At 54.9% G+C, this 14,712-nt stretch overlaps 4 protein-coding genes; 1 reads left to right on the forward strand and 3 right to left on the reverse strand.

Moving 5' to 3' along the window:
• Positions 1–1,259: 1,259 nt before the first annotated feature.
• RCC_10581 (related to nucleoprotein TPR) lies at positions 1,260–7,595 on the reverse strand (the record flags this gene model as incomplete). The annotated part of the gene is made up of 1 exon (XM_023775808.1): positions 1,260–7,595. The coding sequence occupies one exon, from the start codon at positions 7,593–7,595 to the stop codon at positions 1,260–1,262; it is 6,336 nt and encodes a 2,111-aa protein (XP_023631576.1).
• A 251-nt stretch (positions 7,596–7,846) lies between these two features.
• Positions 7,847–8,728, forward strand: RCC_10582 (related to transcription initiation factor TFIIE, beta subunit, putative; the record flags this gene model as incomplete). The annotated part of the gene is made up of 1 exon (XM_023775809.1): positions 7,847–8,728. One exon carries the CDS (start codon positions 7,847–7,849, stop codon positions 8,726–8,728), a length of 882 nt encoding a protein of 293 aa, XP_023631577.1.
• An 894-nt stretch (positions 8,729–9,622) lies between these two features.
• On the reverse strand, positions 9,623–10,877 carry RCC_10583 (uncharacterized protein; the record flags this gene model as incomplete). XM_023775810.1 has 3 exons in its annotated part: positions 9,623–9,679; positions 9,835–10,641; positions 10,698–10,877. 3 exons carry the CDS (start codon positions 10,875–10,877, stop codon positions 9,623–9,625), a joined length of 1,044 nt encoding a protein of 347 aa, XP_023631578.1.
• A 976-nt stretch (positions 10,878–11,853) lies between these two features.
• RCC_10584 (related to protein glass) lies at positions 11,854–13,391 on the reverse strand (the record flags this gene model as incomplete). XM_023775811.1 has 3 exons in its annotated part: positions 11,854–12,657; positions 12,711–12,850; positions 12,905–13,391. The coding sequence occupies 3 exons, from the start codon at positions 13,389–13,391 to the stop codon at positions 11,854–11,856; spliced, it is 1,431 nt and encodes a 476-aa protein (XP_023631579.1).
• Between the last annotated feature and the right edge of the window lie 1,321 nt (positions 13,392–14,712).

The following is a 14,712-nucleotide window of genomic DNA, read 5'->3' on the forward strand; positions in this document are numbered from 1 at the left end:
GCAGTCAGGAATGGTGTATCCGATATGCAGGTCATGATTCGTAGGTCTGGTCTTTGTCATCGCCAACACTCGACATCTTACTGCGCCGCACGAACTCCCCTTTGGATTCAATGCACTCGTGAGAGCTTCTCGCGGCTGCCTGCGTGGGCAGTTAACAGAATTGCTGCTCTGACCGGACCAAGAGTCGACGTTGAGCGGAGACTCGGCATGAGTCAAATCGACAGCGAGGCTCAGAGGCCTTCCAACGTGCCAACATGCTGCAAGTCTGATTCATGCGCCAGCAACCTATTCTGACCAAGGCTTTTGCATGCTACTTGTCAGATCCCTTTGATCGCCATGCGCCCAGAGTTTCCGTCTCGACGAAGACTCGAAGCAGAATCTTCTCAGGCTTCAAGACAGCTCCATTCATGTTGCTCGAGATGCTATCCGCGACTTCACTGCCGCGGAGGCGCTCGCCGTCGAAGAGTAAGCTTTGAAGATGAAGCGTGGGTTTCGCACAATTAGTTTCATTCCCGTGGTGCATACCAGCTCATCAAGGTTTCAGCGCTCGTCTATATCAGTGAGGTAATATGCGGGAGATCGATCGGGGTAGGATGAGCGTGTTCTTGCGGGCCGCGAAAACGTCGTACGCCTATTGTAGCATAGCTCTTGGCGAGACGTCGTCTTACGCCATGCATGGAAGCTGCTACCTATACAGCATCGAAACTCAGCAGGACAAACGTTCTCTCAATTTTGGCTCCCGTGAATCCTCCGCTCAGTCTTGTCCTTTGTTGTAGCCCGCACTGTTTCGACCGATGTCAAACGAAACAGGTTGCGAGAGCTGTTCGCGACTCAGAACAACGGRGAATGTTCCGGCCCGGGGCATGTTGTGGACGACATGATACCCCCACCCGAGCCATTCGTTTTCATCATGCTATGAACAATGGAATCGTCTTCTCAGCACCCGGTAGAGATTTTGAGTTGGTCTTCCCTGCGCACATTTCGACTGATGGCATATGGACATCACGGGGTTGATCTCACCCAATACGCGCTTGCACAACTGGATTCACATGTCGATAGGTATACAACCATGATAACCTCCGTCACTAACTATGTATGATACACCCTTTTCCCACGACTCCACGAAAATGCTAAGTTTGCAATGCCCATTGCGCGATATGAGCGCCACCCACCCACCACCCACCACCCGTCCTTTGTCCAGTACACCTTACAAGGAAAAAGCGCGGCAGAAAAGCTCAACCCCGGCGTGAATCATGCTCCTAGCCCGATCCGCCTTGAGCTCCGCCTCTCATTCTCTTGTTGCCATCACCTCCGTCAGCGCCGTCATGCTGACGCTTTTGACCAGCATTCGCCTGACCTCCACGACCAGGGCCGACAAACCCGCCACGACCGCCGCGTGATAGCCCATTAGCCCCACCGCGTTGAGAGCCGGCCGCACTTCCTTTGATGGACAGACTGTTGTTGCCTGCAGTGCTGCCAGACCTGCTGCGAGGAGCAGTTGGCAACTTGCTGCCAGCCACGGGAAGCCCAGAAGACGATGTTCTGCGTGCAGCCGTCGTTGTAGTCGGAGCAGCGATCGTACGCTTGGCTGGGGCTATACCCCCAGCCGTAGTAGCCGCTGGGCCGCTGGGCGTTGGACGTCCTGCACCCTGTGCTGGAGTGGCAGTGGTAGGAGCGGAAGCAGACCCGAAGCGTTGTTCCCTCGCTTTGAGCTTGTCGACATTCGCCGCCTGTGATGCCGGGACAGCTGCTGGAGCCTGAGCAGAGGTGGGAGTGGCAGGTATGGCAGGCTTGGTAGAGGCTGAAGATGCCGCCGCTGGGGTTGACTTTGCCGTAGCGGCAGCTGGTGCAGCGGGACGAGCTTTATCGGCAACATCCCACACCTCCTTGACAGACTTCTGCGGCGTCTCGGCCGCGGCCTTCTTGACGACAGCGATCTTGGCCATGGCGATGTCACGCATGTTGAGCTGTAGCTTGACTTTCTTCTCCGCAGCATCAACGGCCTGGCGCACGGCAGTCYCCCTCTCTTCTTTGGCGGCCTCAAGCTGTCGCTCAAGCTCCACGCGGGCTGCAGCATCGCCGTTCTCAGCACCATCGTGCGATGCGCTAGACATGTTTTCAAGTTCAGATTTGAGCTTGGCAATCTCATCATCCTTCTGGGCAATGAGTGCCTTCAAAGGCGCGGTGTGCTGCTCAACCTTGCTGATGATGTTAGCTTTCAACAGCTCGTTGATGATCTTGTTGGTCTTGACCAGATGCTTCGCCTGGTCAGTTGACAAATTCAAGGATTCAACATTGAGCTCGGCTTGGGGCGCTGCCTCAGACACGACTTCGGCCTTCTCCACAGCGGCCGCTCCGCTTGCGGTAAGCTTCTCAAGCTCTGCCTTGTGCTCCTCCTTAAGCTGTGCAATGGCTGCTGCGTGCCCATCTTTCAACCGCTGGACTTCTTCCGAATGCTTGGCGACTAGCTCAGATTGCATCTCTTCACGCTGCTTGGCTCTGCCATCATGGAGTTGCTTCGTCAAACCCTTTTTCATCGTTTCGATTCTGTTCTTAGTCTTCGCCTCCATATCAGCGAGCACCACCTGATGCTGCTGCTCGAGCTCAGCACGAAGCTTAGCGACTTCTTCAGCCACCTGATCAGCCACCGACTTTTCGCCGGCGGCAGGCTCCGCGTTTGCAACAGGTTCTGAGGGCGCAGAAGCGCYGGCACGAAGTGCTTCAACCTCCTCCTGGGCCGTGGCAAGTTCATGCTTGAGTTTATTCAAGGCCTCTGTGTCTGTCTCGGTAGATGTAGTCGCCTCGACCTCACCAACATTCTGAGCTGTTTCAAGTTGCTGTTGCAGGCTGGCAACCTGGACTTCGTATTCCTGCACTCGTGCCTCCAATTCTTGGACCTGGACGGCCAAGCCATCAGCGCGGCTGAGCTGCTCACTCGCGCCGGCTTCAGCTTGGGATGCACGAGACTGGAGAGCAGCAAGCTCCTCGCTGTTGCCGGTTGCCGAGCCATCTTCTTGAACTTGACCTTCCTCAGCATCGTCATCTTGCGCCTTTGAGGTGCTGGCGCGTGCTTCTTCTAGCGCGGCATTGGCCTCGACCAATTTGACCTTTGTTTCTTCAAGCTCGCTAGTGAGGGCGTCAAACGATGACTGGAGCGCCTGGCGCTCCTGTGTCAACCTTGCGATTGCATCTTTCCGCTTGGTGTCCTGATCCTTGGCCTGTCGCTTGATAGTATCAATCCGTGCTTGTTGACTGGCGTGCACGGTCGATCTCTCCTCCTCAATACGAGCCTCGAACCCATCGATTTGCTCCTTCATCGGTCCTTGCTCAGCTTCGAGACGTTCTTTCTCAGCCTTTAGGTCCTCCAACTGCTTGTTGAGACCCTCCAGCTCGGCGGGATCGACACGGTCGTACTTGCTGATGATATTTTGCGTACGCTCACGCCAGTGGTCACGATCGGCCTGCAAGAGCTTGAATTCACCATCCTTGCTCTCAAGCTGGCCCTCGAGCTCGCCAACACGTCCCTTGAGCGGYTCGAGCTCGGCAAAAAGACGGTCAACCTCCTTGCTCTTCTCAGCGAGCTTGTCGCGGGATTGTCGGGCCTCGTTGCGCAGCGTGGTAGCTGATTCGCGGAAGACGTTCAACTCGTTGATAGTATCTGTCAGCTTGCTGGTGCTAGCTTCAGAATTGATCTTTTCGGCAGATTGTCGGCGTTCATCAGACAGCTTCTGCCGCGCTTCCTCCAGTTGCGTGTTGGCATAGTCGAGCTGCTGCTGAAGGCGCTTGGACTCTTGAATGGATAGCTCGTACTGCACATCCACAATTTCCTTCTCGCGGCGCAGGAACTTGATGACTTCTTGGTAGTTGTTCTCACCGCCAGATCCAGAAGGCGTGCCCTCGCTATCGGCCGTGTTGGCAGCACGACCTTGACGGAGAGCGGCAAGCTCTGCAGAAAACGACTCCATTTGCTGGTGTAGCAACTTGTTTTGCTGGTCGACATCTTGACGTCTCCGCTTGACCTCTTCCAATTCGCGTTCGAATCGCTCACGCTGCTCAGCCCAGCTTTCTTCACCACGCTCCAAGCTCGCCTTAGCCKCTTCACATTCAGCCTTGATTCCCGCAACCTGGGTGCGGAGATCGTTGTATTCCTTGCGCACGGTGTGAAGAGACTTGGCAGCTTCGGCGTGCTTGAGCAATTCGTCTTCGTAGCTCTGCTGAGCTTGCTGAGCGATCTCTGCTTGCGCTTTGATATCTTGCTGGAACATGGTCTTCGCCTCAGCGTGACCCTCAACATCGTCATGTAGGCGGGCCAATTCAGACTCGTATGAGGCTTTTTGCTCAGCAAGTAGACGGTCGCTGTCCTCAGCCTTGGCACGAAGCCCAGAAAGCTCAGAGTTGGTGGTCGTTAACTCCGAAATTAAGTCTTCAATGCGCTGCTCAAGTTCTGCTATCTTGGCATCTTTCTCTRCCAGGGCAGCATCGTTATCTTCCTTGTACTGGTCGGCTGTTTCTGTGAGATTCGCGAGTTGCTCCTCGGTAGTCTGCGCGATGCTTTTATAGTACTGCATCTGCTGCTTGATACTCTCGACCTCAGCCTTTGACAGCTCCAGATCACGACGGAGCTCCGATGCCTCAAATGCAAGACGTTGCTCGGCCGAAAGTTCTTCACCATCTGCGTTCGCCTGTCCATTCTGAGTCGAGGGTTGGTTGCGCGGCGTCGGCCGAGGCTGCAGGGCCGTGACCTTCTCTTCGGCAGCCCGGAGTTCGATCTTCATCTCATCAATGCGAGTTTGCAGCTGATCGCGGGTAGTCTTGGCAGCCACGAGCTCCTCGCGTACGTTGCCAAGGCTCTTGACCAAATCATCAATGCGCGTGCGGCTTTGACCTTCCTCATACTCCCGGCGCAGTGCCGCCTTCCTGCTCTCGTCGACTTCAGTGTCGAGCTTCTTTTTGGTGCTGCTCAACTCCGTCTCGAGCGTCTCAATACGACTCTCCACCCGGCGGCGGGTCTCAGATTCGGTCAGAGCATGCTCGTTCTGTAAGTTCTGGAGGTCAACAAGATTCTTGTTGAGTCTGCTGCGCTCTTCCATGAGACTCTTGTTGTCCTCTGTCAAGCGCGCCTCGATGCGCTTCCAAAGCTCCTTTTCTGCTTTCGCGTTGGCGAGGTCGGTTCGATGAGATTCTACCTTGGCTTGAGATTCCGCAAGATCCTCTACCAACTGCTGGACTTTGGCGCCCTGCTTAGCAGCCTGCTCACCCGTTTGTTGGTAGCGTTTTTGCAGCTCGATATTCTCGCTCCTCGATGCGTTGAAGTTCGACTGAAGCATGTCGTAACGCTGGGACGCAAGAGTGAGCTGTGATTGGGCGCGGGCGATATCGGCTTGTAGTGTGCTCTTCTCACGAGCCAAGCTGTCTGCTTGATCCTTGAGTTGCTTGCGGTCCTGAGAGATCTCCTCTCGGTACTGATCGAAGCTCGTTTGGAGTTCTCTGAATAACTTCTCCCAGTCGTCTTCCTTGCGCGGAGTTGCTTGAGGGGCAATGCTGCCTCTCCGCGGTGTGCCTGGTCCCATGCTCTGCCCAAACATCGCCTGCAGATCTGCATCGGGTGCGAGTTGTCCGCGGTGTTGAAGCATGCGTCTGAACATATCGCGCTCCTTGACATAGCTTTCCATCTGTGTCGTGGTTGACTGAATTTCGTCCTTGTAGCGATCGACCTGTTGTCGGAGGTTCTCCACCGCWTGTGCGTCCGTGGCAGATTGTCTCGCCTGCTCTCGTGCCTCTTCGCCCTCCATCTTCTCGCCCAGTTCGCGCGTAAGACGAAGCAATTTCTCGTTCTGCGCCTGCAGCTCGGAAACGTCTCGGAAGAGTACAAGCCGCTCGGAAATCCATTGGCCAGTGCTGGACATTTCATCGAGCGCAGAATCGTCGATCTCACCTCGTGCATATCGCTCCAGCTCGAGGCGTTCCTCTGTAGACATCTCGGCGAGGCCTTGATCGCGAGCTTGGCTGTCGACCATAAGCATTCTCAGCTGAGCCGAGAGATCGCGCAGTTGTTGGCGCAGTATCTGACCTTCGCGTACAGCGACGTCTGCTTCACTTCGGAAGCGCTCAGACTCACGAACGGCGGCATCGCGGTTCTCATTCGCTTCATCGAGAAGGTGGGAAAAGTTTGAAACCTCAATCTCTAAACGGTCGTGCTCGGCGCGAAGGTCTTCCAGCTCGGGCTTTTTGTTTTCCAGCTGTGTGATGAGCTCGTCCATGGCGGTGGAAAGCTTGTGCGTGCGCCGGCGCTCATTCTCTAATTCCTCCCGAGCCTCAGTGCAATCGGCGTATAGCTGAGTGAAGCTGAGTCCACCGATCGACTTGCGCATCGATCCTGCCAAAGCATTGGGAGATCCAGCACGCGACCCGAATCGTCCGGGTGTGTGAGGCTCAATTCCACCATTGCGCATAGGCGTCCCAGGTCGAGAAGTTCGCACTTGCTGCTGCTGCTGCAAGCGCTCCACTGTGAGTTCCAGCTCGGCCACAGTGCGCTCCACGTTCTCCTTGTCTGCACGTTCAGTTTCAATCTCAGCCTGCAGACGCCCGATCTCCTCGGCGGCATCGTCCCTCAGCTGGTCCACCTGTGCATTGACCTCCTGCAGGCGGGCCTTGTGAGTTGCGGCATTTTGAGCCTGCAGCTCTGCCAGACGTTTGCTACCATCCACTTCGGCCCGCAAGCCTTGCTCCTTCCGAGATGCCTCCTCCTGTAAGCTCGCAATGCGTGCAAATGCATCGTCGGCCTTGGACTGGATCTCCTCCAAGCGTTGTCGAAGGGTTTTCTCGGTGCGCTGCAATGCCTCGACGGTGGCATTGCTCTCCTCGAGCTCACGCTCAAGAGTAGATATGCGGGCATTGCGCTCTTTGCGGAACTTGCTGAAGTCTGAAGTACGTGTCTGGAGTTCGTTGGAATGCCACTCATTGTTCTTCTTGAGTTGAGCAATTTCCTGCTGAAGGCTGTGTTCCTTGAACTTTTGTTGAGACACCGCATCTTCGAGCGCCTGGTTTGCCTGCTCGAGTTCGCTCACTTCAGTCCGGGACTTGAGAAGCTTGCCGTGCAGCTCAGATAGCTCGGAAACCGCGTTGTCTTTTTCCGTCGACTTGCTCTCTACAAGCGCCAGAGCGCTGCGATTAGATGCTTCCAGCGACTCGATTCTTTGTCGCAAGGTCTGGGTTTCGGCTGTGGTGCCTGAGCTTGACAATCGAAGGTGCTCTGTTTCGGTGGCCAGCGTCTCACGCGCGGATTCCGACTCGTTCAATTTCTTCCTCAAATCCTCGACCTCATTCGCTTGACGAGTGACGGCTGCCTTGTGGGCTTTGACTTTGGCGTCGGTGGAGCGAATGGTGTTTTCCAACTCAACCTCCAAACGGAGCTTCTCAGCTCGCAGAGCATCATACTCTTGAGCCTTGCTAGCGATTGATTGCAGGAAATCATGGACAAGTTCAGCGGTCGGCTGGTCCAACAGCGTCTGCACGTCCGGTTCGGCGAGCTCGAATACGCTTGCGAGGTAGGCGACATCGACGTCGCCCGTGGCACCTTGTGCGCGAGTCCTCATGATTGCAATCGCATGCAGCTAGACCATTGTGTGGGTGTCGTGTTGTTGGTAGTCCAGCGCGCTACGCAAGGAATGGTTAATGGCGGGAAGATGGTGGTTGTGTGTGAGGCGCGCGTTGACTTTAGCGTTGGCTGGTTGCGGTTAGTAATCAATCACATGCGGAAAGAGCGATGGAAGACAGCACTTTGTTCTCCCTCCCATGACCACCGACGGAACGCTTAATTGCAGTCTCCGCACACACGCTCAACACCATGTCGCTCTCCAGCTCCCTTGCTAAGTACAAGGGCGAATTAGCCTCGGCCACCTCTCGGAACATAGGCTCGGCGCGACCACCTGGCTCTGGTTCTGGCTCTGCGCGAGCGACCCCCAAACCCTCCGCGCCCGCGACGACTACGACCGCGGCCGCCGCAGTCGATGCTACCAAGCGTAACCATGATGCCGCATTCCAGCTGCCAAGCGCCGGGAGCGGCTCTTCGCTCATGACCCAAGTCAACGTCGCCATCAACTACCTGAAGACGAAAAACCCACAAGAATTGGCCTTGGACGATGTCATCAGCTATCTCTCCCTCCCTACCGATGAAGCCAGAACACAGGGAGCTCTCATTCGCAAGGCTTTGCAAGGAAATGAACGCGTCGAATTCGTCCCCAAATCCCGTAGCGCAAACGGCAGGGACAGCTTCAAATACAGGCCTTCTCATCCTGTCACCAACGCAGAAGAACTCAAGAATTATCTTGCCCGTCAGACCACCGCACAAGGAATCCTCGTCAAAGAGCTCAAAGACGGCTGGCCAAATTGCATCCCTGCCATTGATGCGCTTGAGAAGCAGAATGCTATTCTGGTGACGCGGCAGACCAAGGACAATGCTCCCAAGATGGTCTGGCCAAACTCCCCGTCCTATCACGTGCACATTGATGACGATTTCCGCGAGTTTTGGAACAAGACCAAACTTCCTGCTACTGAGACTGAGATCAGGAATGAACTGGAGAAGGCCGGTATCGTACCCACGAGTCAGGTGAAGGAAGTGAAGAAGGTAGGAGGGAAAAAGGAGCGAAAGAAGCCCACCAGACGCGGGGGCATGAAGACGACGAACAAGCACATGACTGGCATTCTCAAAGATTACACCAGAAAGTGATATCGGCAGTTGAGCGGTTCGCGGGCCTAGACGAGGACTTCGTTCGAGAGGTGGAGCGCGGTCTTTATGTTACCGGGGGCTTTCCACAGCCCGTTTGTTGCAATCTTGACTTTAGCGCGGCGTTGGGGTTGCTCCTGCTCTAGATGCGGAGGGAAACTTATTTATGACTGCCATATCTGCACAGCGATGCAATGCGGCATAGAGCTTTAAAATCAATGGTAAAAGTAAGCACCGTTTACTGTCGAATCGTGAGACGCTTAACGTTACTTGATGCTTGAGAGCGCTTTTGAGCTGTATTGACCACCATGAGCTTCACTCCGAAGGACGATCACTGCAGCGAGTACTCATCTACAACCACCCCCCCAAAAATCCTCTCAACGCTGCGTTCGGGTTGACAAAAGGCACTGTTGACCGAGATCATAGAGTGATACCTAGGTACCTAGCATTTCATCTGGCTTACAAGTCGAAAGATCATCCTGTTGCAGGAGTGAGCGGTTTGCTCCCAACGAATCATCCAAATCACCGCCAAGCGAAAATTATGCTTGCACATTGCCTCAACGCCAACGCCTCGCATAACCTTCACTAAGCTCGACTCCCTGTCTCACAGCCTTTTAGTATCAACGATTTCTCACTCTCGCGCCTAGAGTCCGTCTTATCGGTGCAGCCCTAGCTTCCCAAGCTTCGATCAGCGAAGACAAGCAATTTCTCCAGCAGAATTGGTGAAAATCGCATTAATTACCGTCCTTTCTCAGCTGACCTGATTTTGTTCCGGATCAATATTTGGAGGCAGTCACTCAGAATAGTGAGTAGCGCATACCAAACCTTTTGCTCCATTCCGTGCCCGCTCCAATAATCAGCGAGTCCGTTAGATGAGAGCGTCGATGACACCGAGTTTCAAGCTTGGGGTTGCCCGGTTTCGTTGGAGATGAGTTGCCGACGGGCGTACGCCAGCTTGTAAACGTTAGTCAGATGACACTTTGCAGTAAAAGCATTGCAAAATGTAAGGTGAGCAAATTAGGAGATGGTGCATAATCGTGAAGTGGAGCTCAACGCCTGAGCGAGGAGTGGAAACGTGACAGCGAGGAATCTCGTTACGAGCCGCTTACCTTGTCGAGCGTCTTGGCTAGGTGACGATGTTTGCTGACCACCTGTTCGATTTCAACGCATGTGGCGCCCTCCAAGACGATGTTGCACTCCTGTGGTAACCAGCGCAGAATGTCGAAACCGTTGGCGTACACGGTCGTGTTACCGCTGGTTCCACTGCCATCAGCTCCGGGGAGCATGAAGGGCATATGTATACAACACTCCTTCAGACCTGAGCAATAGCGCAAGCTGAGTCGCACCGTCTCCTGGAATCGCTCCAGAATGTCGTTATAACTCGGAATTTCCAGTTCGATATGCTTAATCTGGCGTCGTGAGCGCTGATGTAAGCATGCGAGTGTACTCTGAGCAGTGTTTAGATCGAGAGTGAAGTAGTTTTCACTGTAAAGCACACCACGTGCCTCCTTGTAGACCTCCTTGTTGACACGGAGGATGCTAGTCAGAAGTGGATCCCCGCGCTGGTTGCGCTGCACTCCAGTTCCCTCACCAGACCTATCACGACCTAAATCAGTCTGCCAGCCAGCCTGCGGTCCCACAGCAGTAACAAGAAGTTGGAACCCCGAGCCAGTACCAGCAGCGGTGTTTCTGGCTGGAAGAGCCACCGCAGACTGCGGAGGCGCATTTGCGATGTGGCTGGAAGTCGTTTGAGCGGGTAGATGACTAGCGGTGGCCCTCATAGCACGACGATGTTGTGCCCGGGAAGCATTGTCCGCAGACGAACCAAGACCTGGTCTTGCTTCACTCTTRGGCAGCTGTGGTTGCCTTGACAGCAAGATGGGATACGGCCTGGTCAGACATGCTCGATAGATTTCCTGCGAACAGGAGTTAGCCAAATCGGCACCGACATGTATTCAAATTGAATTCCTACAAGCCGAATTTCCGTGGGGAGGTCCATCAGCCTGAACGGCATTTCATCCTTATCCGTGATAGGACATGGTTGAAATGCCAATGTGCCTTCACATGTCCCGTCCACCTCAGTGCGACCACCGCCGTCCACGCTCTGCCCCTTTGCGGTCCGCGCCACGTTATCCAGGTTGTCCAAAGCCATTGCTCCGCCGCTGACACTGGTGTTTGCGAATCTGCTGCTTCGTCCTGTTCTTTTGCTGATCACGCGTTTGGCAACCCTATGTGTGGTAGGTGAAGATGAAGTCGTCGCTGACGTGGACGAGTCTGCTCGCAAGTCTGAGCTCGGAATTGTGCAAACCATGCCGCCAATTGCTGTGGTATGGAAGCGACAGCAACGAGGACCTGCGGGCACCGTGACTACGGCTTTGGCTGAGGATTGTAGGTGAGGGAGGCTGAGACCGAGCTGCGGATGAATGGTTGGCGATCGGTCGTGCACGTACGAAACAAGCCTCGAGGTTTGCGTTGCATTAGTATTTGTCCGTGCGACATCTGCAGGGACTAGGTACCGATTGATCTACACGCGAGAGGCAGCAGACAACTGACTGATTACGATCATTATTACTTTAATATTATAAGACTCCTACGGGAGACGAAGAGAGCACACCGGCTCATCTTCCGCTGGTGGATCGCCTCCCACTCTGCGCCTTGTCGCCTTGCGCCCATGAAGACTCGCCGGTCTTCTCCCAAAGCGAAGTGCTCCCAGCGTGTGGCGGAGAGGTAGAGAGCGGTGCATTCTATCATGCTCATCGCAACTCTCACTCATTATGTACCTCATCGCACAGCTCATGAAAGAGTCCACGCCCCGAGGGAACCCATGAGACGCTTGAACGCCATGCAGAGCCACAAATAAACAAAAGAGAAGAGAGTGCGCGCTCTCAATCAGAGAACGGTGCAGGAGCCCATCGAACGAATCCACAAAACAAAGCCAGGGTATCAGTTTTCCGAACGCCTTTGTGAAGGAAATGCAAGTTCTAGAGATGCAAATTTTCCATCCACTTTCAAGATGACATGTCTTCAATGTCCGATGATGGCATGTGAGCTCGTCGTGGAGTGTGAATTCCAAAGCTTGTGCTCACGTGCGTGTTGTGAGGAGGCTGCGAGGACTCGGCAGTGACTTCCTATTGCTGCTGCTGTGCCCACATCTCCTGACCACGCATCGGGTTGTAGTGATCAAGCGGACCAGTACTGTGCGGCCGCTGCACCGCGGCTTGCTGGTAATACATGGGGGCAGTGGTGTATCCGCCATTGTTGACGTCCGCGGGGTACGTGTATTCGGTGGTTTGAGGGGGTGCAATACCATTGTGTGGAGATTGCCAGCCAAGCGCAGCGTTCATGTGTGGGCTGTTGTGGCCGCTCGCGCCTTGCTGCTGGCCGTTGGCAGTAGGTGGTTCGAGGATGTGCGGCGGGTTGTAGCCAGACGAAGGGTTAGAGGTGAGGGATGGTCGTCCCTGGGAACCATTTGACGCCATAGGGTACTGTGTGTGAGCAGGAGACTGGGGGCGTGGAGACGGCTGCAATCCGTTGCGCATGTGTGCTGGAACCATCGCGGCCGCGTTCATGGCGCTCATATAATAGTCGGACGATTGCCTCTGCTGCATTGGCGCGCCATTCATGCCCGTGGCAGGCGACGCTGAAGCTTGTCGATCAGGCTGTTGGGGCATGGGGGACTTGTTGTCTCCTGAGAAATCGTTCTCCTCGTCCGAGCCTCTGGAGCGCTGATTGTGTACAGAAGCCCGCGAGGCGAGAGCAGCGGCGGTGGCAGCCTCAGACTCCTCGATCGTGCCGGTGTGATGATTTTGGTGACGGGTGAGTGTCGTGCGACGGGTGAAGGTTTTTTGACAGTCTGCATACGGGCACTTGTAGGGCCTCTTTCCGGAGTGGATGCGTCGGTGGCGAGCCAGCGAACTAGAGTCGGAGAAGGGCTACATGGAGGGTCAGCGTGAACAAAAGGCGAAACGAAGTGAAAGTGGTATACCTTGCCACATCGCTCGCACATGTGCGGCTTCTCGCCCGTGTGAACGCGTGAGTGAACCGTCAGAGCGGAACGTTGAATGAACTGTTTGCCGCAGCCAGGGTGTTCGCAAACGTGCGGTCGGACGCCGCTATGGATACGCTCTGTTATTGCGCGTTAGTCGTGACAATGGCAAGTAGGAATGGGGACGTTCGCACCATGACGCGCTAGATCACTCCTCCTGGCGAACCCTTTGCTACAAGTCGAACATGCAAACGCCTTTGGCAAACCGGTGCTACCAGTGCTTGCCCTGCCACCTTCGTCGGGAGGTGCGGAGCCCATTGAGCCAGCGGGCTGGTAATGCTGCTGCTGTTGTTGCTGCTGCTGCTGTTGCTGATGGTACTGCTCTTGAACCGGTGTCGGCTGATATGCATGCTGGAGGACAGACATGCCGTTCTGCTGCTGCTGATGTGGGATCTGGGATGGGAAGTTCGACAGAGCGGCGATTTGCTGGAAAGTCGGTGCTGCGTTTTGCGGTGTCTGCGAAGAATATCTCGAGTGGTCGGAAATGTGAGGAGAAGCGCCGCGATCCGAGCCGGTGCCTTCAGACTTTATCCTATTGCTGTTCGGAACGTAGAGGGTCTGAGCGTAGTTTCCAGTGCTCATAGCCATCTGCGGTGGAGCCAACTCGTATTGCATTTGCATGTTCCGTCCTAGGCCTGCGGTTTTGCGGTTAGTAAGAAGATGATTAATGTCCATGTGCGCGCCAGTGAAGCTGTCTCGGCGCTTGCTTTGCTGCATGAGCAGAATGTACTCGATCGACGGAAGAGACATCCAACGCAACCCGCAACCTCTTGCCTGATTCTGCACCCAAGGTTTGACTGACTGTAAATTTCTTTTCGCCGGGTCGGTGACGGTCACACGCGTCCGCAGGACGGCGCTGATGAGCTGAGAAGCCCGTCTGGAGGCGTCGAAGGCGTGCCGGGTGTATTTTGCGCGAAGGGAGTCGAGTCGTGTAGATGTGGTTGATGARGATTGTGCTCGGGGTGCGACGCGCGCTGTGCGCTAGGAGGTAGGTAGACCGGCGGCGAAGAGCTGATGCGGCGTGCTGCAATCGTCGGCGGGGTCGAACGCGTCCAGATGTTATCTAAACGTCGTGGTGTAGATGGTGAATACTAAAGGAGAGCTCGTCGGCCGCTGCAGAGATGGATGAACTGATCGTTCTTGCAGTTCAAGTCCAAGGTCCAAGGGGAAGGTGCAGATCGAAAAGCGGGTCTTTCCGCGTCTTGTTTCACGCCCGTTCTAATAAAATCCTCCGATCCTCGCACTTCTTCTGCTTCTGCCTCCCAATTTTCCCTGCAACAGCTCAAAACCTCCCTGCGACTTCCAATTTGACGCGTCGTTTTGGCGAACTCTCTAGTTAGGAGTAATCTGGTCACTGGCCACGAATGTTTCCACGCAAGCAAAGCGTTCACTTGGCTACGTTCCTCTCGTGGCGGCCTGTCGATGAAGTCCTAGAAGCGCCCGTTTCGTTGCAAAAGGAGATGCTGCCACCGACCCGCCTGGTGATGGCTTAGGCCGCTGATTGCGTATGATTGATGCTGCTCTGACTCGAATTGTGCTCTCCCTTCTTTGGAGCTTTCCCTCTATCCCTCGCTCCGCGGTCTCCTTTGCTCTATGCAAGTTGCTTGAAGTGATAATATTAGGACGCGAACCTCGCTGGCCAAAAGACACTCGGCAATCCAAACAGTGTAGGAAACGCTCTGGAATGAATGAAGGTTGCGATGATGATGGCGTGAACAACCAAAGGAATGCGTGACTGAAGCAGTGACCCAACCGAAAAGTCTATGCGGAAGGGACTCATATATAGCAGTGCACAGATGTCCACCCTAAGATTGCGGTGCCGTCCTCGCACAGTAGCAGCCGTATAACAACAGACTGCCCGGTGCCCATCGTCAGGCGGTAGATCTGGCATGGGCCACAGAAGTTGTAGCATGCGCCTGATCTTTAGATCTGCAACACCAGC

This window comes from Ramularia collo-cygni, assembly GCF_900074925.1.
Source record: "Ramularia collo-cygni strain URUG2 genome assembly, contig: RCC_scaffold23, whole genome shotgun sequence".
NCBI lineage: Eukaryota > Fungi > Ascomycota > Dothideomycetes > Mycosphaerellales > Mycosphaerellaceae > Ramularia > Ramularia collo-cygni.